At 40.2% G+C, this 22,740-nt stretch overlaps 1 protein-coding gene across 1 annotated transcript in view; it reads right to left on the bottom strand.

Annotated features, from left to right (window-relative positions):
* The window catches only part of LOC124555553 (vesicle-fusing ATPase 1), a 92,577-nt gene that overhangs the window by 38,525 nt on the left and 31,312 nt on the right, over window positions 1–22,740 (bottom strand). Inside the window, exons 3-5 of the mRNA XM_047129508.1 lie at window positions 21,602–21,826; window positions 9,897–10,042; window positions 8,988–9,126 (exon numbers count right to left, since the gene is read on the bottom strand). Coding sequence (XP_046985464.1) covers window positions 8,988–9,126; window positions 9,897–10,042; window positions 21,602–21,826 — 510 coding nt within the window. The remainder of the gene's footprint in view (window positions 1–8,987; window positions 9,127–9,896; window positions 10,043–21,601; window positions 21,827–22,740) is intronic.

The raw sequence follows: 22,740 nt of genomic DNA, 5'->3' as shown, positions 1-22,740 counted from the left end.
TCTGAGGAGGCCACCTGTCGCCACTTAGTGGATGCCCAGTTGCGTTACTGCCATGCAAATTCCAGCCTTTGTCGCAAATGAAAAGCAGTCAACATGGTTGGTAGCTCCTTTGTTCATTTGAGCATTCATTCAGTTGTTCAACACTTATAAATCTATTCATCTGTACACATCTCACAGCTATCATTCACCACAATCATCTACATCCTGTGGTGCACCACAGTTGCCTCTGTGCCAGTCTAGGACAGTGCCGTTTCGCCACGCGCAGTATACTTTAACCATGGTGGCATCTGAACAGTTTACAGACTTAGCTGTTTGGGAAATACTTTGTCCAAAAGCCAATGATCATGTCCTTTTGAACATCAGATAAATCATTCCGTTTCCACAATATGATACTGTTGTCCGCTCCCTCTCCCCCAACTCACTTTATACACCCACAACTGCAAGTGCTGCCAACTGAGTAGGTACTGCATATTAACATCTAACATAGTCGCTGGCCACATTAATATGACTGGACAGTGTAGTAACAAATGTCTGCCACACTAGTATGTGGAAAATTTTGTCAAGACTTGTCATAATTTTGTACAAACAATTCCAAAAACATTTAACTATTCCTGGCCAAATACTGAACATTTTTTCAAATATATACACAATGTTAAGCAAGTAGCAGTTTCAATTTGTTATCTAAATGTTTCAGCAACAGTAATGTTATCAGTTTACTACAGAGAAGAACAATGGGAAAGAAAAAGTGAAGGAAAAATATAAATGTGCTGGAGAGAAAGGGAAATCACTCCAAAGTCTGGATCAAAACACTTATTCCTAGGTAACTTTTTTACCTCCAGTGCCCATACATCTTTATTTTTCTCTATGTCCCATCTGCATCTTTACACTCATAAATCAATTTTCTCCTGGTTACACAACTGAGGTGTACACTCAAATTCAATCTCATATCCAAATATAATACTTCTTTAATGACTTTACCCACAATATTTACATTAATTCATTCAATTTAGATAACTCTCACAATAACAATAGCTTAACAACACCACACACACACACACACACACACACACACACACACACACACACACACACACACACGCATGCACGCTAGAAGAAATGACTTTTCTTAACTACATTAAGATGCACTCTATACTATTTTGTGTATACACTGAACTAGAACTATGTAATACCCACACTATATTACTCGGAACCCTAACAGTGACTCAGTGCAGCTCATTTTATCTGTTCCTTTCACCATATCACATAAATGAGGACTCAGAACCATACGAACCATGCTATTTGATGCCACATTCCTGTGAGAGATTAAAAACACTCTGTCTAGTCATTTGTAGTTACATTAACAATGCTTTCCAAGTGCCTTGTGTTTCCAGGCAACATTCAATGCCTTCTATATGTAGAATAAATAGCGAATGCCACATAAAAAACTCTACAATTTTCATGGAAGTTCTGTCTTTAAATTCACTCATCTCACTTGTAACACAATTAAGTACAAAGGAGAAAGGAGCAACCATGATCTGAGTAACTGACCCATAACATTGAGTTACAGATTTTCTTTAGAAGAAGCTAAATTGAAGCATGTGTTTCAGGAAGTTACAAATTACTGACAAGAAGAGCTAAACTTTCAGTAACTGCATTGAAGTAAATGCTGACTCTAAAATGCAATATTACTTAACATCAAACAGAAGCAGCAAGAAGCAAACAGGCACAATCCCAGTAACACATACTACTCAGTGCCTCTTTTGCTTGGCACATTTTGATCTATTTTCAAATGAATATTATAATCAGTTTGGATTTTCTATCAGTGCATATATGTAATAATAATGTTACTCAAAGCTTTAAAATAGTTGTGTTACATTACTTTTTCCCTGGATTAATTTTAAAAAGATTATTCCATTCTGATTCTTTCATAAAACAAAGGAAGGCAATTTTAAATACGAACAAAACTAATACCAGCTATTGGAAGGAGAAGGGAGAAGAGCATCAGGTTCATGTGTAACAAAACATATCTCCCATTGCCTCAGCCACTCCCTGGAAGATCAGTTACACCACGTCATTCATGATGATCATTTAAAGGACATGACTGTCGCAATTGAGGCACCAGTTATGCACTCACTGATCTGCACCTCATGCCCGGTCACACAATATGGCCATTATGGGTTTTCAAGCACTCCCACAAATTTGACTGGCCACAATCACTCACGAGCAAGAGTCATTAGACACACATCTCCTACATGTGGACGTATATTTTCCATTATTAAACATTGACTGACAACAGTGGTATTGGATGTGACTTACAACTGCAGCAGGAGCACAACTGACCTCCTACCTACCACGAGCCAACCTAATGTCTTCTGGCCTCTGCTGGCCTTGACATCACTGCTGCCAGCAGGAGTGATGACCTGTGCACCACCCCAACCAACCCCCACCCATTCACCAATGATACCTGTCCAGAACCACTTCTGCTGGTACCACACGATTCGCTGACTATACCCACAACTGTCATTTGCCATACAACATCCCAAACTCTAGGCATAGTTTGCAGAAGGGGCACTGAACTGTACGGGATACCTCATCTGCCTAGACAAGATGGCAATGGTTCTCTGCCACCTCACTATCACAGCAACAGGCTCTTCATTCTCCACTGCATCAGGGACAGACACTTCCTCATTGAGCAGCTCAGCAGTCAGTACTTTGGAACCCTCTTCCATATCACCGACACCTGCCTACTCATCCCTCAAGCTTTGTGTAGCAAATGACTCCATAATCTGAGTCTGTGGATCTCAGACCCATATGCTGGATGTGGGTTTTGATTTTGTTCTCACCTCAACATTGAGAGTTATGGGTGTTAGTCAGCCAGTGATAGGTGGAGACTTCCTACAAAACTTACGTATGGGTCCTGACCCTTACAACAGTGTTTTGACTCACTACTAGTGGCTGCTCTGTCAGGTGTTGTCAGTCTCACCCCTCAGCAGACCAGCACAAAGAACGTCATTGAACATGACTTACAGCTGCAGCAGGACTGCAGCCACAGTGGGAGCTTATGCAACTGCTTCCGCCACTCACCAGAATGCCCAATGGCCACCAGTGCGTTCAGGACTTCACACCATTTATCGCATTCAGAAACTGCAGCTCTATTTTGCCTTACACGTGACAAACACCTATCTGCAACAGAAAAATTCTACTATCCAGTGCAGAATTCACCAAGTTGAGGAGGAACTCCTAGTGGCGCAGCACTGCCTTGGTCATCTTCATTGACCATCTCCGCCCGATTCCAACATATGTTTTGTTTCCCTGCACCGACCCAATTGCGAAGCTTTACTGTCATCTGCAGATACAACTACAGCATCAGCACCATCTGCACTACAAAGGCCATTACTGCACTTTTCACTTGTCTTCCCTTTGATGTGCCTGAGCTCTTCCCCACAAGACTTGTTTGTGCAGTGCCCTACTGCAAACTGAACTGTTCATATGATAATCACTAACTCCCCTCCCCAGTACATCACAGACCAAATAACCTACTGCCCATTGAGTCAGGGCCACTAAGGCAGCAGCAGATTAACTCCCACATTGGCTAGCATCATAGAGCCCTCTGACTGTTACCGGGCTTCACCCATCTAATTAGTTCGCAAAAGAGACTGATGTGTCAGGTTGAGTGGTGATTAAGAGTTCTCAGTGGTCATAGTGTACTGCAAAGCCACCCAATCCCCAAAATCCTGGACTTAACTCATTATCTGGCAAACGTCACTGTTCTGCACACCCCTATGTCCCTTGCCGATATCCAAAATACAGATATTATCACACCATTAGGCTTGTTTGAGTTTATGCTCATGCCATATGGAATTAAGATTGGTGTTCAAACATGGTAGTACTTTATTGATGGTGTACTTTTCAAGTTCTTGTTCATTTCCTCCACAAGGCTCTGCAAGTTTGTGGAGTTACACAGTGACACAATCTGACCAACCTTCGAACCCCATACTCGGACCCCCAAATGGAACTTCGAAGGGATGACTGTACCTTTGACATACTATTACATGGGAAACCTAAGACACTGACTGTCTGTCAGTTGCATTAAGCCAGCACGGACTCTGCAAGAAGCTTTAGCAGGTGGTGATCTCTAACCAACACCCTTCACTAAATTGGCTTATGACTCGTCCCCTCCTGGTGACATACGCCGAGCTTATGTTCAAGATTTTCTCTCTGAAGACCATAATCACAAGTTGACTGACAATGAACTACTTGTCGACGGGAGCATTCAGATCACCTGACAGCAGACAACTATCACCTGTCATTTCAAAACAACCATTAAGACACCGCCGATGTTGATAGGATCACTCTCACTTACCGCTTGTCTGCCAATAGTCTCCTCACTGTCACAACTGCTCAACCACCCCTTCAGCTCTCACACCTTCACTGGCTCCACATGGCCCAAGTGACCTCTCCACCACACCAACACCACCATGCAGTCACGCTTCGGCTGCCCCACCATGTGTCCACACATCTTCATGAATATTACCTGTACAACGTGTGACATACACTGGTTCTGCAGGAGATACCAACACACCCATCATTTCCCCACAGTGCCCTGAGGACCTCTCCACCTCCATGTCATCTCACCACCTCCGCACTGCACACACGTACCCTCTCCGTGCTCCGCACAAGGGAAAGAGAGCGAGGGGGGGCTCTGTGGGAACTCCGTGACAAACAATATCACACACGGTCAGCTGAGACCATGTGTGAGCAAGCTGACAGTTTTTGTATTTGTGTAATGACTTCAAGCAGTGCAGATGTCCCTTTGTTGTACTAACTATGCGAGGATAAATTGTGTGCTTATTCGGATATGGGTTGTGTTGTTACACATCCTCCATTCTGTCTATAGTAGAGCACCACATACTCAAACAAGTGATGGCTAATATAACTTTGGAATAAAGTTTGAAACAGTTGTATTTGGTCTACAGACTAGACAATGACCATCTAGATGATCAATCCTAAAAGAAGCAACGCAATTTGTTAATATTACTGAATATTGACAGACTTTACACATCAGTAAAATATGCAGAAATCAAGAAAATACTCTAATCACATGTAGATGAACAACTGACATATACACAAGCAAGTCGAAGAAAGAAAAAACTACTGACAAAATATTAACTTCTGTGTTTAAAAAAACTCATAGTAATTCCTGTACGTGTGCTTCACAGACACCAGTGGTGCATTTTATGATTTAAAATACTCCAAATTGTTTGAAGTATGTTGGCTTACACAGATACCAGAGCAACTGATATCTTCATAGAAGCCAATACATAAATGAAATATTTACAGTAAAAAAAACGAATATTTAGAAAAGAGAACATAATGAAACATCAGAAAAGGGTTTATGCTATCTCTGGGTTCCTGATTTACGTGGAGAATTAACAGTGAGAGATGTAGAATGGACTGGCATGGAACATGAAATTAAAATTTGAGCTCAATTAATCAATAACTTTAGATAAGCTGATGATAACACTAGTAACACAAAGAATACTACATCAAAAAGAATAATTTTACCATCAGGGACTGAAATTAGTATCAAGACACACATAGATGCCTCCAAGAAAATTGAAAAATATGGGTAAAGCTGTCATCAGCCCAAAGGATGGTTTGAACACCATGGTGCTATTGAAGGTGGTATGCTCTTTCCTTCTTACAATTATTAAACCATCTGAGCCAGGAAGTTTTAGAGCAATCCACAATCAAATGTGGACACAAATCACAATATAACTCAGCAATTTTTACTTACACAAATCACTGTTAGAAGTGAAAGAAGCAGATGTGCTGAACACTTAATATTAAGGTTAAAAGTGTCTCCTAGCTCAAGGTTACAAGTAAATAAGGTGTTTATGCTGCACAGACTCACTTATGGAACATTTTAAAAGTTGCATGCTAAGACATTGTGAGAAGGGTTCCTCTGCTGTGAGTGAGTTTCCAGTACAATTTGGCAACACTGCTTTACACCATCCAGTCATGTTACACCAACCAGTCATTAAAACCTTGTACAACATAGAAACAAGACACAATTTTAATTGTCGTTTGTCATGGCTGCCTGCTCTTGTGCTACATTAGTTCTCTTGTTACTGGAATGAGTGTCGTTATGGTTGGCAGTGAATATATGAGTGGTAAAGTGTTGAAACTGATGAATTGTGTTATTGTGCATGTGTATACTCCCACAAAAAAGCCCTGCACCTGCAATGACAAACCCGATAGCTTGTAACATCTGAGATGATGTTATTTGTGGTTCATGAAGGTGATCATTGACTAAAGCAGTGAAACAAGCATATGCCTTTGATTTCAGGTGTCAAGTTGGGAGACAAAGATAAATTGTGGCTCCACGCTTATGTTGCAACTTATGTTCGTCAGCACTGAATGCTTGGATGCATGGTAAAACATCTGCATAAAGGTTGGTGTACTTGCAATTTGGCACAAATCCACACATCGCGCTTCAGATTGTTATTTTCGTATTGAGTCAATACAAAGACGAAGAGGAATTCAATGTCCTGGCATCCCATCTATCATTTGGCCTGTGGCTCATAGCAAAGGATTGCCACATCCTGTTCCCTCATGTGTACCACCATCAAGCAGTACTGATGATGGTGAACTGACACATCAGCCAAAAAAGTGCAATCATCTGCCAGTGATACTGACCCAACATGTACAACAACATCGTCTTGAGAACCAAACAAAATCACACAGTGTAAACTTAGTGATCTGTTTACAGATTTAGATCTTCCAAACCATAAAGCTGGACTCTTGGCCTCATGATTGTTGCAGTGTAATCTCCCCACTGGCCAGTACATTTTGTCTGTGCTTCAGGAGCATCAGAAAAAGCTCGAGTGTAATTTCAGTAATGAAGATGACATTACATTCTGCAGTGGCACTGATGGTTTGTTGGAAGACCTGAACATTACAGACAAGCCAGATGAGTGGAGACTCACTATAGAAGGCTCAAAAACAAGCCTGAAGCCAGTACTGTTACACAATGGTAATGAAAGCCCATCCATCCCTACCGCATATGCTGCCACAGCTAAAGACATTTACACCATGTTAAGATCCATTGTAAAATGAATTACACTAAGCGTGAATCGCTGGTACGTGGAGATTTGAAAGTCAATGCAATTTTTTGAGAGTGCAAGGGGGATACACCAAGTATTGCTACTATTTGAGCAAGTGGAAAAGTCACACATGAGAAGAACACTACACACAGAGAGAATTACCTCCACCGACAGCTCTGGTGCATAGGTCAAAAAATATTGTCAAAGAACCTATAGTGAACTCTTAACAAAATTGTTCTTCCACCATTGCATTTCAAGTTGGGACTCATTATAGTAGTTGTTAAGGCTGACCACAGGAATGAAGCGGGATTTCAGTATTTGTGTAAGAAATTGCCATGACTCAGCACAGAGAAGATCACAAAGGAGACATGGGGGTATTCACTGGCCCACTGGTATGCCAGATGTTGGAGGACACACACTGAGTCCACTATAATCCCTGATCAAGCTGCAAGCTTGTAATGCGACAACATTGTTTGTTCTTGGGTAACAGGAGAGCTGAAAATTACAGGGACCTTGCAGATGAACTCATTTATACTTATACGGTAATTGGCTGCAACATGACCCTGAAGATGCACCTCCTTTACTCCTGCCTCAAAGTGTTTCCAGAGAACTGTAGTGCATTCAGTGATGAGAACAGCAAGTGGCTGCACCAGGACATTTCTCTCATGGAAAAGTGGTTCACGGCATAGTGGAGTACTGCTATGCTGGCTGATTTCTACTAGATTCCACAGATAAATACGCCATATGCTATCAACAAGAGGAAGGCAAAGAAACGGCATGAATGAACTACGTAAGTTCAATTAATGTGTATGTTCTGTTGATTATGGTAGAAATGTAAGTGAGACAAAGTCCCATCTCACTTGTAACCCTGAGCTAGGAGACATTTTTAATCATGATATTCATGTTTAGCACATCAGAACCTACTCTGGTTTCTGCAAAAAATCCACTGTGGACCAGCATAAGCAGAAAAAAATCCATGGACAAACCAAATAGTGAAACCAGATCTTTGGATATGGTAGTTAACACTAATCCACAAACCGAGTGAGGTGGCGCAGTGGTTAGACACTGGACTCGCATTCGGGAGGACGACGGTTCAATCCCGCGTCCGGCCATCCTGATTTAGGTTTTCCGTGATTTCCCTAAATCACTCCAGGCAAATGCTGGGATGGTTCCCCTGAAACGGCACGGCCGACTTCCTTCCCCATCCTTCCCTAACCTGATGAGACCAATGACCTCGCTGTCTGGTCTCCTTCCCCAAAACAACCCAACCCAACCCAACTAATCCACAACATTACTTTAGCCCTTGACAAGTAATTCCTGTGAGGAGGATAGTGCCTTGAAAGTCTGATTTAACCAAAACAAATTGAGAAAAAGAAAACTTTCATTTCGAGCAAGAATGGCAGAGACTTCTACTTACAACAGCCTTATATGGGTGTGGAGAAATTTAATGTTACAAGAAACAATTCTTTTGAAATTTTGGTTTGGAGACTGAAAAATATTCAAAACAGGTTTTGTTTAAAAAAAAGCTAAACTGCTTTTGGAAAGGTAAATACTGAGATGAAGTTGAAATCTTTGGGACATACGGTCAAAGAAACATTGGAGAAAGTGAAAGAGTAGGTCACATACACAGTAAAATTTATGGTATTTGCTAGATGAGTTGGACAAAAAACTAGAATATTGTAAAAAGAGCTGTAGAGCCACACATTCTTCAGAGTTATAAGGGAACACATTACTCTTAATACCACGAGTTGGAAACAATGGGTTACAACAATGTAAGTAACAGTTACAATAATGCAGCACACACACACACACACACACACACACACACACACACACACACACACACACACTGAATGGCGACAGAAGAAATTAAACACATACCCTTTGGCTTTTCCAACTAGATTAAGAGAAGAATTTTCTGCCTTCTCAAACTGGACAATTGTGTCACCTAAGCATCTTCCCAGCCTGGTTTTCTTCGGTTTAGCATCCTGGCCAGCTTTGATAGCATTCAAGTCAGCAGCTGAAAAATACATTTGACAGTCACATTATGAAGACAAAAAAATCAAAACTTAATCCTGTTATATTCTACACTACTATTTTCTCATAGTATCCTGGATGTTCAGCTTGGCAAATAATCTGACAAAAGTCTTTCTCCACACAGAACTTACTATAGTTATCAGCACAGGTCACTAGAAATACACAGAATAAATTAAACATGTAGTATAAAGATTCATTCCTGGTTCACAATAAAGGAAGTGGAATTGTTTTTAAAAATGAAAATTAAACACGTAATGTACTTTGCGATGACGTGTCAAAGGAGCGTGCAAAACATTGTTTAGGTTGAGTAAGAGAAGCAACGTCAGATTGGGCAATGAAAAGATATTGCAATAGGCCTGCCCTTGAAAGTAATACAGACAGGTTTGGCACAAATAATATTTAGTGTGAATGCCACCCCACCAATTATCTCTACATATGGCCACTGTTAGGTTTCCTTCGATATTTTCAATGTTCTTACACTAATACCACAAGATCAAAGATATTTCAGTTTCATGGCTCAGATTAAGGGACATCATACAGTCACTTAGTGCTAAGAAACAGTAGAGATTTCATTCAGTAAAATTTCCACTTCCTTTCCCATTACAACCTCAAAACTTTATGACAACACTTTGTAATTTTATTTTCGAATGAATCATCCACACTTCACACTTATGTTTTTGGAATTGCATAAATGGAAAATTGGAAATCCAGATGAAACTGCTATTATAGAAGACAGTGTAAAAATTAACATACCTTCAAGGCTTTTCACTACAAGTCCCAGTAGCTTTTTATCTTGAAAACTAAATGCCAACTGTTGACCAACTGTGAAAGCTTGGCCAGAGAACTGAAGCAAGAACTCACGGGCCATAAGGTCTGTGTCGTATGGCTCCAGTGATACACTGTAACATACACAATTCAAAATATTTTATTCTACTACTAGACATCTACTGTAAAATCTGATTGATATTCAGTGTGTTGTTTATTAAATTTTTCAAAAATTACAAAAGGGAATATGCTGTTAGGTCTTACACGCATAGCATTTGGTGAAATGCTATTTTTCTCCCTATTACATTTACATCTGTGCTCCATTAATTTCTCTAATTCTGCTGTCACAGTCAGGCCATAAGATGTATTTTTAGAAAGTATATATCTTTTGAAATGTACTGGAAAATGAGATTTTGGAATATGTAAGTATAGCTACATCATGAACTATGTCTTTCTTGTAGTGTATCCAACTGCAGTTTTTTTCAGTAAATTTGTAGCGCCATCATGCTGCCTAAATGAACCAGTGAAAAAGCTTGCTGGTCTTCTTTGATATTTTTCTTTCAATTCAACGTGGTAAAGGTGCCAGACCATTAAAAAATCCCCAGGAACTGGCCAACCAAGGATTTTTTAAGTGTTCTCTTTGTGTGTGAATTACACTTCCTTACAATTCCTACAATAAATCTCAGTCTGGAATCTGCTTTCCAGATAGCTGGATTCAAGTGGCCTCTCCACCCTTACTTGTTCTGGACAGGCACTACTAAATACTTAATGGTTGTGATCTAAGAGGCTTATCAATGATTTCATCCTCAAACAACATGGGACATTTTCATTTACTTAAATAAAATATAGATCTTTAGATATAAAATCTGTTCCCAAACTCTGCACAGGCACTGATCAACTTCAAATGTATCTGCATTTTTTTCAACAATTTCCTATCAATGACACTTTTCTATACGCAACACTATTGTCTGCAAACTGCTCCATAGATAAGTACATATTATCTGCCAGGTAAAACTCCTGCATTTACAAGAGTGAATGGCAAATAGCATAAGTGTTTAAATGCCTCTTCACTTAACCCTTAACAACTATCGACCGTCTCTTAGACCGCTACAGATTTGTGTGTCGAGATATTTCTCACACCCCCGCAAATCCAAATGGACTCTTCTGTGTACCTTCCTATTGCTTGACAAGCTACATGTCCTACTGTTTCTCCATGGCGGGGAAAGCTGGACCTTCTATGCAATGTGTGTTTTGTGAGACGGATGTGGATGTTCAAGATCACCCCATTGAATCTCCGGATGAAGACTTTGATGACAGCGACAATCACCCTAATTTTGAGATATTTAGTGATCACGACACTAATTCAGAGCAGGAAACTGAAAGTGATGAAGGTGTGACAGCTGATGACGATGGAGCTTACTTCTTCAGTAAGAACAGATGTTTTCAATGAACAAAAAACCAGCCACCAGCTAACATAAGAACAAGGCAACGCAACATTGTCTTGCAGCTTCCTGGGCTGCGACAGATGGCAAAAAGTCTTTGAGAAAACCCTGCTGTTTTGGAGGTATGGAAACTATTCTTTACACCAGACATTCTAGACAAAATCATTCGATGGACAAATTTGAAAATATCTAAGCTTAGAGCACAGTATGCTAATGATTGCTTATCCTATCTACAAGATGTTGATGTCATTGAATTGAAGGCTCTAATTGTTCTATTAGTGTATTCAGCCATTTTCAAGTCGGGGAACGAGTCTGTTTACAGGTTGTTTGCAACCGATGAAACAGACAGAGATGTTTTCAGATACACTGTTAGCTAAGAAGATTTCTGTTTTTATTGTCTGCATTACGATTTGACAATTCAGATGACCAGGATGAAAGAAAGAAAATAGACAAATCAACATCAATTTCACAAACCTTTTTCAGTATCATCAAAAACAGTCAACTTTGCTACTCTGTAGGTGCAACAGTGTGTGTCGATAAAATGCTTGTTCCTTTTCGTGGAAAGTGTGGGTTTAGAATGTACATGCCAAACAAACTGGCAAAGTATGGCCTGAAAGTTCAGTGTTTGACTGAAACTTGTACAAATTACTTGTACAACGCATACATTTATTCTGGAAAAGGCAGCAACGGTCACACCCTTTCCAGCCATGAGAAAGGTCACAGTCTTCCCACACAGGCTGTTCTTCGACTGGTGAAACCCATTGAAAACACAAGGAGAAATGTTATAGGTGACAACTGGTACTCATCAGTATAACTAGTCAATGAACTTTCAAAAAAAGGTCTCAAATACGTTGGTATGCTGAAAAAGAACAAAAAGGAGATTCCACAGAACTTCTTACCTAATAAGAAACATGGTGTGAAGACATCCCTTTACAGTTGTACAGAAGACATGACTGGTTTCCTTCGTGCCCAAGAAGTCCAAAGCTGCAATACTGATCTATTCTATGTGCCATTCAGTAAACAATGATCCTGAACCAGGAAAACCTGAGATCATCCTGTTTTATAACACAACAAAAGGTGCTGTGGACTGTCTTGACCAAAGGTGTGCTTCTTATTCGTCAAGTCGCCGGACAAGAAGATGGCCTTTGGCTATTTTCTTCACATTAGTGGATGTTGCATGCAGTGTAAATTGTTACGTGGTACATCAAGCTTATCCAAAGGCAGAAGTAACAATGAAATTGAGCTTCATGAAGACTCTAGCAAGAGACCTTGTTGAACCTCATATGAAGTGTACAACTTCTATTGGACACTTGTTATGAGAGTTGAGTGACACCATCAGAAGAATACTTCACTTACAAGATGAGCCTCAGACACTGAAAGAATTCAAAAATCGAAAAATGTGTGCCTTTTCCCTCCTCATCTGAAGAGGGAAACAAGATATCCGCGTCAACAGTGTGGTGTTCTGATTTGTTTGGAGTGTTCCAGGAAGGTCTGTGTGAAGTGTTTGCAGGAGGAAATTGACTGAAGTATGATTCAGAGGCACATGAGAACACATACTTAGTTTTTACTTGTCATTTTAGAAGTAAAATGTGGCAAAATTTCTCCATCCATAGACTTATGGACTGAAATATTCGCTCTACATTGCAAAGATGAGTCTTAAACTGAAAGATGACTTGGCACACAATTTATCGTAAGTCAGGTTGGATTTTTTCACCTAGTTATATTGCCTATTTGTAATACAATCTCTCTGATGATGATCTGTGTATGAGTAGATAGCTATTTGCTGTTATTTTCATAATTCATAAAATAAAAATATACTCCAAATTTCGCTTTGTTTTAATTGTTGAAGTGTTTAAAATACTGTGTTGTTTTCAAAAAAATCAAATTTCTACAAAGTCCACATCTAAGAAGTGTAATGAACGACAGGATTTCAAGAAACTATATATATTCAGCAAAATTCTGGTTTGATATAGAAAATATAAAAATGCGGTCTGTGAGATCACTTCAGAGTGACTGTGTTCCTGTGAATGACCATACTAGTTAAGGGCTAATGAAGTAGTTGTATGCTCATCATACTTGGTATGCATTTAATTTTCATATGGAATGCCTTACAACACTCCAAATGTATCTGTAAAAGACTGCCACCCACATATACTCAATCTGCTATTCTGTCATGCACACATTCCTTAGGGTAGTATCTAATCCGCAGTACTGTTTTTCTGACTGACCATACATTTGCAGAAGATAATTCAAATGACAGTAACTTCTGGATGCATGGGATATGTGAATCTCTTCCAAGGTGTATCCAGATAAATCCTAAAAACATTTAACTCTTGAAAGAGATAAGTGATTTAACATTACCAAAGCAGAAGAACAAGTACAAAATTTTCTTCACTCACTAATAGCACAATAGGTGTTTACAGGTTGAAGCAAAATATTAGTCAACAGAACATGCACTAGTTAAACTGGACGAGGTTGGACAATTGTTGAGCATCTTATCACAACAATTACCCAAAATATTTTAGTGTCATCAGAATATTTAAACCATGATTGCCAACCCAGGGTTTGAACACATTGTTTCCAAAGAGGAGTCTAATGTCAGTTTGACATATGCAGTTTCATCCAGTGTTATGACAGTTACTCTCCTATTAATGCTCTATAAGTAATGCAATAGGTTGTTCTCTCATTCGCTAGTATTCAATAAATCACTAAAACATATACATGACTAAATATGCCACTTGTAAAGTGCTCATACTCATTACCAAAGCTAGAAATGTGAAAGCAATGCACAATACTCTGTTCCGCTTACAGTGATTTGTGCATGCACTTTCAAAAGGCCATGCGTGAGCCAGTGTTAGGTCATCCACGAAGGGGTGTGTGTGTGTGTGTGTGTGTGTGTGTGTGTGTGTGTGTGTGTGTGTGTGTGTGTGTGTGTGTGTGTTTAAGGTTAACCAAGCTACGCTCAGCCGCAGTTCTCTCTGTGTAGTACTGTGGTTCCCATTGAATGTTACTTAAATACTCTGTTCAAGTTGTTAATGCTTCCAGGGAATTGTGTTCAGTCAAAAGGTCATGTTGTAATTACACCTAACAACAACACAATTAGCAACGAGTGTGGTCCTGTTCTCGATACAAATTTCTCCTCTGGTTGATCCCTTGTTTATTCTCACAATGGCTGTTGGTGTTACAGAGAACATTTTACATCGGTTGGTTGAACAATAACAATCATTCACCAAGGCATTGCACCAAGAACCACAGGTGCTGGACAATCAAACTCAGGTACTTCAATCATTGGCTTCTGTTTTGTCTAGTTAGCATGCTCATCACTCTGTCTCCAGCTGGTTTCCTCCCCACAGCCTCCACGATTTATACGCCTCCCTTTTCTACATACGATGAGTCCATTGAGGAATGAGATGCATACTAGAAACATCTCCTACAACACTTTCAAGCTTTTGGGATTACTGATGCCATTTTGTGTCACGGGCAGCTCAATTCCATGGGTTAAGTTGTCATCATTTTGTGTCCGATGTGCATAAAGAGCCGTATGCTGATCAGATTGTGCAAGATGCTATCATATTTCTAGCACAGGATAGTGAGGTGCTAGAGTGTGCCCTGCAGTGTGAAAATTCATCCCTCTCCGAGGTTTTAGCTATTGCACCGTCATTAAAGTGTTGCAAGATGCGGGTAACCAAATTGGGTCATGGTGTGAGGTATCAGCAGTCCAACCCTCTTCTCTGCACCAAGTTTCAGATAGTTTGCATGGGGAAGACATGGTAACAGCAGCCCACACACAATCACAGCATTATGGCAGCCAGTCTCGCTCCCAGCAGCAGCCACATGAAGAAAGTAAACAGGCCAGTAAACAGCAACACACGTGATCCATACTCCATTCCTGCCCTTATTGTTTCATTAACCATGAGCACCCACACTGTCGGAAATGCTAGGCTACCTATCATAATTGTAACAAAAAAGGTCACACTGCTTCTGTTTGTTATGCAAAAATGCAGCACAATGATTCTGATGCAGATACAGACATATATATTGTATCGGCTATTTTTGTTGTGCCACACAAGCTTTTGATTGATGTTATAGTTTTTTGTAAAGTTCAGCACATGCAAGTGGATACAGGAGCCGTGGTAACCTTGATAAACTTATAAACTTACATGGACTTGGGCTCCACTCCAATTCTCTTTGTGTCAGAAAAGTTAGTAAATTACAATAAACAGAGTTTTCCTATTCTCAGCCAATTCTCTGCCCCAGTGACCTACAAGTCAGTAGTCCAGTCACTTACATTTCTTGTTATACATAATGCACATATGGAGAAACTTTCTGGATTATATGCTTTTCAGTTGTTTGACTTTACCATTTCTGATAAAGTGAATTTAGTGTATGAACAAGTCCCTTGTACACAGTTAGATGCATCATGTTCTGAGTTTTCCTCTTTGTAGTCTCCTGGAATGGGGTGTGCCAACAATTTTCAAATGCACGTTACCATATCATCATCTGTTCATCCTCCCTCCCTCTCCCTCTCCCTCTCCCTTTTCAGGCCCATCTGGTGCCAGTGGCACTCAAGGAACATGTCAAAGATGAATTCGATCGCATCACAGAATGCAGTGTTTTTCAGCCTATTGCATCAAGCGAATGGTCTACCCCGTAAGTTATAGAAAAGAAACCGAAGGGCCATCTATGCCCCTGCAGCGCTTTTGAAGTTTCTGCAAATGCACAATCTACAGTGGATGCAAACCCAATACCACACACAGACAAACTCTTTGCAAAGTTATCAGGTGGTCAATATTTCTCAAAAATTGACTTGTCGGATGCCCATTCTCAAATCCCTTTAGATACAGAGTCACAATGAATGTTAGTTTTCAATATCCCATACTTGTGGATGCCTTTTGGAGTTGCCACTGCTCCCGCTATTTTTCAACACTTTTTTGGGACAACTTACAGCCTCAGTATCAGGTTGTGCAAACTATTTGGATGACGACTTTTCTGGTGCCACCGCTGAGGAACATTTACAAAATCTCTGTATTCTTTTCTGTCCTCCAAGCAGCCGAGTTGAAGTCTAATTTAGAAAAATGCCAATTTCTTCAGCCTTCTACCATTTATCTTGGGTTTGAAGTTTCCTGCGAGGGTCTCAAACTGCTGCATTGAGATGTTTCTGCTAGTGTGTTGGTTTCACACCCTATGTTGGTCAGAAAACTTCAGGTTTTTCTAGGCAAAGTCACCTACTTGCATAAATTTTTGCCTAGGGCAGCAACAATCACAGATGTTACATGCGTTGCTGTGCAAATGGACTCAGTTTTGCTGGTTGCTGGCTTGTGAAATGGCGGTTTCCACCCTTAAAACCAAGTTGCAGTCTGCGCTCTGCTTAGTGACATACCCACCAGGTCTCCACTTGGTTCTTGTAATGGATGCTTCACAGTATGGATTGGGGGCAGTACTGGCTCATAGACATGCCCATAGCTCCAAGTGGCCTATTGCTTATGCCTCAAAAATGCTGACTCCTGTTCAAACTGGGTACTCTCAGGTAAAAAAGAAGCTTTGGCCATTGTATACGCTGCGAAGAAATTCCAGGTTTTTCTCTATGGTACCAAATTCCACCTGGGAAACAATCACAAACCATTGGTTTCCTTATTCAGTCCTTCTGCGTCATTACCAGTTTAAGCAGCACATCACAATCAACGCTGCCCTCTTTTCCTTTCACGTTACAACTAGAAGATTCATTTATGCCCTACAAATCAACAGGCAAATGCTGATGCTTTGTCCCACCTGCTGGCTGGTCCGGATCTAGGATTTCATCAAGAGGAACTCCTTTGTTCCCAAACTGATGTTGCCGCACAGCAGAAAGTTGATGGTTTTCATGTATCTAGCACACTGATTGTGAAGCCTGTAGCTTTGGATCCCGTTTTGCAGAAAGTCATACCACTCACACAACATGGTTGGTCAGATTCACCATCTTGTCGTGCGTCTGACCCCCTCCATAATTATTAGATCTCTTGACATCAATTTTCTGTTGTGGACAGAGTTCTGTTTTTACAGACGGGTTGCACCGCCCCTTGGTTTGTGATCTCAGTGCTTCATTTGGAGGTTCTCCGTTTATTACAAGCATATCATTGGGGTGTATTGCGCACAAAAGTGGCGACCCATTAACGCATGTTTTGTCCTGGTTTGGACAGTGACATTACTTGCCTGGTTGCCTCATGTTCAAGCAGCTCCCAGAGTGTCATCGTCTCCTTGGCTGATGCCGTTGCATGCGTGGGATACTGTACACACGTGGATTTCACTAGCCCGTTTCTCAATGGTTATTGGCTGTTGGTGTTTGACTCATATACTCACTTTCTGTTCATAGTTTGTTGTGTTTCCACATCCAGAACTGTCACCATCACAGCCTTGTCCAAAATTTTTTCAATCGAAGGCTTGCCCACTATCTTAGTGTCCAACCGCAAGAGTTTGCAGCAATTTGTGATTCCCATGGTATCCGTCACATAATTGCCCCACAGTTACAGCCCCAATCTAATGGTGAGGTGGAACGCCTAATGTACGAGGGTTGCCCAGTAAATAATGCCCCATATTTTTTTTCTCCGAAATAAAAAATATTAGAAATGTGACACTTTAGGTGCGAGTTATTTGAAGTTTCCCGCGTGTGTACGCAAAGTTTCAATTTCCTCCGACAGAGAGCGGTGGTGTAGGAATGTTCTAAAATGGCGTCTGCAGGTGACATCCGTCATAAACAACGTGCAGTGATTGAATTTCTCGTAGCAGAGGAAGAAACCGTGGACAATATTCATAAACGCTTGTGCAAAGTCTACGGAACATCTGCAGTTGATAGGAGTACTGTTGGTCGCTGGGCACAGAGGGTGAAAGCATCAGAGGGCGGTGCTGCGGAGCTCCGAGATTTGCCGCGGTCGGGAAGGCCACCCACGGCTGTCACGCCTGACATGTTGCAGCGGGCTGATGTTCTCATTCGACGGGATCAACGCATTACGACTCGACAGAGGCTTATGTCAAAACATTAGACAAACTTAAGCAGCGCTTCCGGCGCCTTGGGCATCATGTTAACCCACAGGATGTTTTGATTCAGCATGATAACGCTCGTCCTCACACAAGTTTGAGGACTTGTGAACACATCGCGAAAGTGGGTTGGATAGTGTTACCCCATCCACCCTACAGCCCCGATTTGGCTCCTTCAGACTTTCACTTGTTTGGGCCAATGAAGAATTTCATTCGTGGAAGACGTTTTGCCGATGACGAAGAAGTGATTCACGAAGGGACAACCTGGCTCCGTAGGCAGAGTACAGATTTTTACCGGCAGGGAATACACGCTCTTGTGTCTCGCTGGAAAAAGGCCGTCGAACTTGAAGGAGATTATGTGGAAAAATAAAGCAAGTAGACAAAACATCAGTCTTTCACATACGTAAATTTGATTGTTGTGGAATAAATACTTCTGGAGAAAAAAAAATATGGGGCATTATTTACTGGGCAACCCTCATAAATGTTCAAAACTCAGATGAAAAGTATATTGCCAACTCTTTGTTTGACAATGCCTTAGATCTGTTTCTCTCCACATGCCATTTCACACTGTTCTACAAGAAGACTCTGGAGGAACTACTCATTGGGCACCAGCCGAGGACATTGCTACACTTCCTGTGTCCTCCACAGGGACATCAACCCGTGCCAGCATGGTGTGGTGGTCTGGGCATGCAGTTTTCATCATCATTCTAAATGGATTCTGGCTGTCATTGGCACATACCAGGGGCAGCTCTCTGTGACATCCGCACACAGGATGGCCTCTGCTCGAGGCACCGTGATCAGTTCCGCCTTCGTGTGGACTGCTGGGGGTCCCCTGATGTCACACCATCGCCTCTGAGCCAGTCCACATTGGGTGTCACATCACCTACTGCTGCCAGTTTTCAACTCTCACACAGGAGAGGGCACCTGTCCTCTGTGGCCGAACCAGCAGTTCCTCTATTGCTTCTGACACCACTGTTACGGATTCCGTCAACTGTTCCTGAATGTCACAAGCACTGTCTCCAGAGCCAATGCCCCAGGACAATGTAGAAACAAACCCAAGTCGCAGGTGTAGCCATATGGTTTGACACAGGAAGGTGGGTGCAGAATGTGTCAATGCCCAAAGCACTTCTGACTGTACACTCCCGCTGCAGCACACCACCTCAGTCAGAGCCCAGCAGGCAAGGACAGTGTGGACATCTCTAAGAAAATGTGATCTCCCTAAGAGAGGAGGATTGCAGTGACACATGTGCATACTTTCAAAAGGCCGTGTGTGCGATAGTGCTTTGTCGTCCACAGAGGGTGCCTCACTTTTGTGTGTGTGTGTGTGTGTGTGTGTGTGTGTGTGTGTGTGTGTGTGTGTGTGTGTGTTTTTCTACCCCCACCACCACCACCACCACCACCACCACCACCACCAGACTCCACACTAAGGCTAGCCAAGCTACGCTCATCCTCAGTTCTCTCTGTGTATTCTACAGCTATCTGTTCACATAATTGGTTCCTGCTGAACATTACTTAAATACTGTGTTCAAGTTGTTAATGCTTCTGTGAAATAAAGTTGTGTTCAGTCTATTGGTTGTGTTGTATTTAATTACAACACTGCTGTACAGAAAAAGGATCACCAAGTAATTTAACTAGACAGATTACAGATTTGACACACAGTACTAATGTGTAAACTGGTAACTACTACTGAATGAAAATACCTGGTAACACTTTTCACCATTCAGATTTCAAGAAATACCCCACAAGTCAAGTATCATCATCATCTCATTGTGATAAAATGATATTTGTAAAGAGCAAGAGTTCTATATAAAATACAGCATTACATTGTTTATGGCATGATGGAAATTCCATACTAAATTCTCACAGAAGTACAAACATGTGCCTGTCTTCAAGTACACAGCACTTCCACATACAGTACAACCTGGAGTCCAAAATTACCTCTCCTCATGGATGACAATTATATCCATGCATAAAATGTGACATCTTTAACAAATCACCATCAGTCCCGCTCGTACACAATTTTACCATTCCAAAATTACATTTTTCTTTTTGTTTCCTTTTTCTTGTCTTACATGTGAGCAAACTGTGTGCATTGCTCCTATCAGACAAAAAGAAAGGAGGGCAATTGCCATTACTCTCCTTAAGGATAGCCATTTTAGCAAACAGCAAGACATGTAAGCCAGAGTCAGAATGAGATTTAAGTGTAGTTCCTTCCAATTAATATTTCAGTATACATTATATTACCCAACTCATCTTTGAGCTTTAAGTCTATTTCTCAAATGACTAATGTTTATTTTTCTGCACATTTGGCAAACCAATTGACAGTATTTGTATATGGTTTCTACAGTGTAGTGCCTTTCAATTTATTTTTGTTGTTTTCGTTCTAACACACTGGGCCATTCCTGTACACCTAAGCGAAATAATGATTCAGTGAAGAAGTTAGCATCTATCAACTGTGCCTAATCACATAGTGTCACTGTTAGAGAACCAATGTCAGCTGGTCAGCTATAAAATAACCCCAGTGTATTGCTCACTGACAACACAAAGTCAAAACATTATAATTCATTTATTACTTGCATTTTGACCAAGGTAATTAACTTTTACTTAAACTTTATTTCTGCTTCATACACCTCAAAATTTCCAAGCAGGATGAAAATTAGTGTTTCAATGCCAACTTGAATTTTGCAGCCCAAATATTTAATGTAAGTACTAACACTTTAAACTTAAATGACATATTTATTTAATTAAAAAAAACAGCTGGAAATGTGAGACACAATGTCTTCGTTAGTTTTATAACACAAATAAAATTGAAGATACTGCATGCAAAATATTTTACAATTTTCAGGAAATATGAAAATGTTTCTAATATAGGACATCTTCAGCAACTCAATATCTACACAGTAAGGGCTAATCTCCCTGAGCACATTTAATAGTTTACAAAAGAGCTTTCATATTTATAGTACAGTGTCAATTTCCATGAATGAGAGGAAAAGGGCAAGAAAATTCTGAACAGTTTTAAATAATAACTAATTTACAGTGTTTCTAAATATGCCCAAATTGTCTTGGTCTCCTTTCTGACTCCAGTATTTTCACCACGATAAATAAAGAAGTGAGGTCTTTCTCCCAGAAGCAAGCTGTTTAACTTCCAAGCAGAAACAACACAGATTATGTACAGAATATTAAAATATGAAATTGTGTTTAATCATGATAATGCAGGATGAATGAATGTGTTACACTCACGATTTCTTTTGCAGAAAATCTGCTTCTAGAACAATGGTGCACAAGCACTCTGAACTGGAAGTAGGATCAAAATAATATGGTTTCACCAGTATCTCTTCATTTAGTGACAACATTGCCCATTTGCGTTGAGGTAAGCTGAAGCCAACATGGCCCCGAGGCACATCAGGATGGAACCGCACACTGAATATAAACTCTTTCCCATTCTTGGGTGTGACTTCTATATGTCTGCAATTTATAATTCCCAAAGGTTATAGGTAAATGTATTATAGTCATAAAAATAGATTTACAAATTTGCAAAAGGAAGACATTTGTAATTGAAATAAATATCATCAGTTCAACACAGTAGCAAAAGCATTTATATATAATTTTGTAGTGCACATTCTGAAATTTTATTTTCCAGATAAAATAGCAACGTAGAAATAATTAGATCTGAAAGTTTATACTTTATAATTTAAACAATGGAGTGTTCAGGTTGAAAAATCAACAATATTATGAAAAGAATAGATTGCTATTCACAATAAAGATGACATGTTGAATTGCAGGCGCAACAGAAAGACTGTTACACATTTAGCTTTTGGCCACAGCTGTCTTTACAAATGCGCATGAACACACCACTATCGGGCCACTCCACCCAGAAGGCAATTGATGCTATGTGAAGCAAGCTGGGATAATTTTAATTCCTCTCTTGTTTTGCCATCTGCCTCATGAAATTTGTTTTGTTACTTTTAACTATTTACCATTAGCATATGTGAATAGAATCTGCATTTTCATATAAGAGAAAGGTTGGCCCTCAGTTTTAAAGAATTTAACACCAGATCCAATTTTGTGCTTAGTTTTATGTATGTAACTGATTTTCTAATTTATTTCAACTACTATGCCTAGCTAGTATCATTCATTGTCGGGAGAAATCAGTAATTGTTTTGTAACTTAATTGCTATTGTTGACATATAAACAAATACAAATTCTATAATAATTGTAAACGTTTAGAAGACAAAATGTTAGTAATATTAAAGTATCTATTTCGCTCTATTCGAAAACGTGTTTGCAATGTCAGCACTTAATTCCAAAGTAATTAACAGTTTTGTCAAAAGTATTGTTTACATAACTACATTTGTTAATTTAATGATTTAAACAAATAA

Source organism: Schistocerca americana, chromosome X, assembly GCF_021461395.2.
Source record: "Schistocerca americana isolate TAMUIC-IGC-003095 chromosome X, iqSchAmer2.1, whole genome shotgun sequence".
Classification (NCBI taxonomy): Eukaryota; Metazoa; Arthropoda; class Insecta; order Orthoptera; family Acrididae; genus Schistocerca; species Schistocerca americana.
Note: the sequence above shows the minus strand (reverse complement) of the source record. Positions and strands in the feature narration are given on the sequence as shown.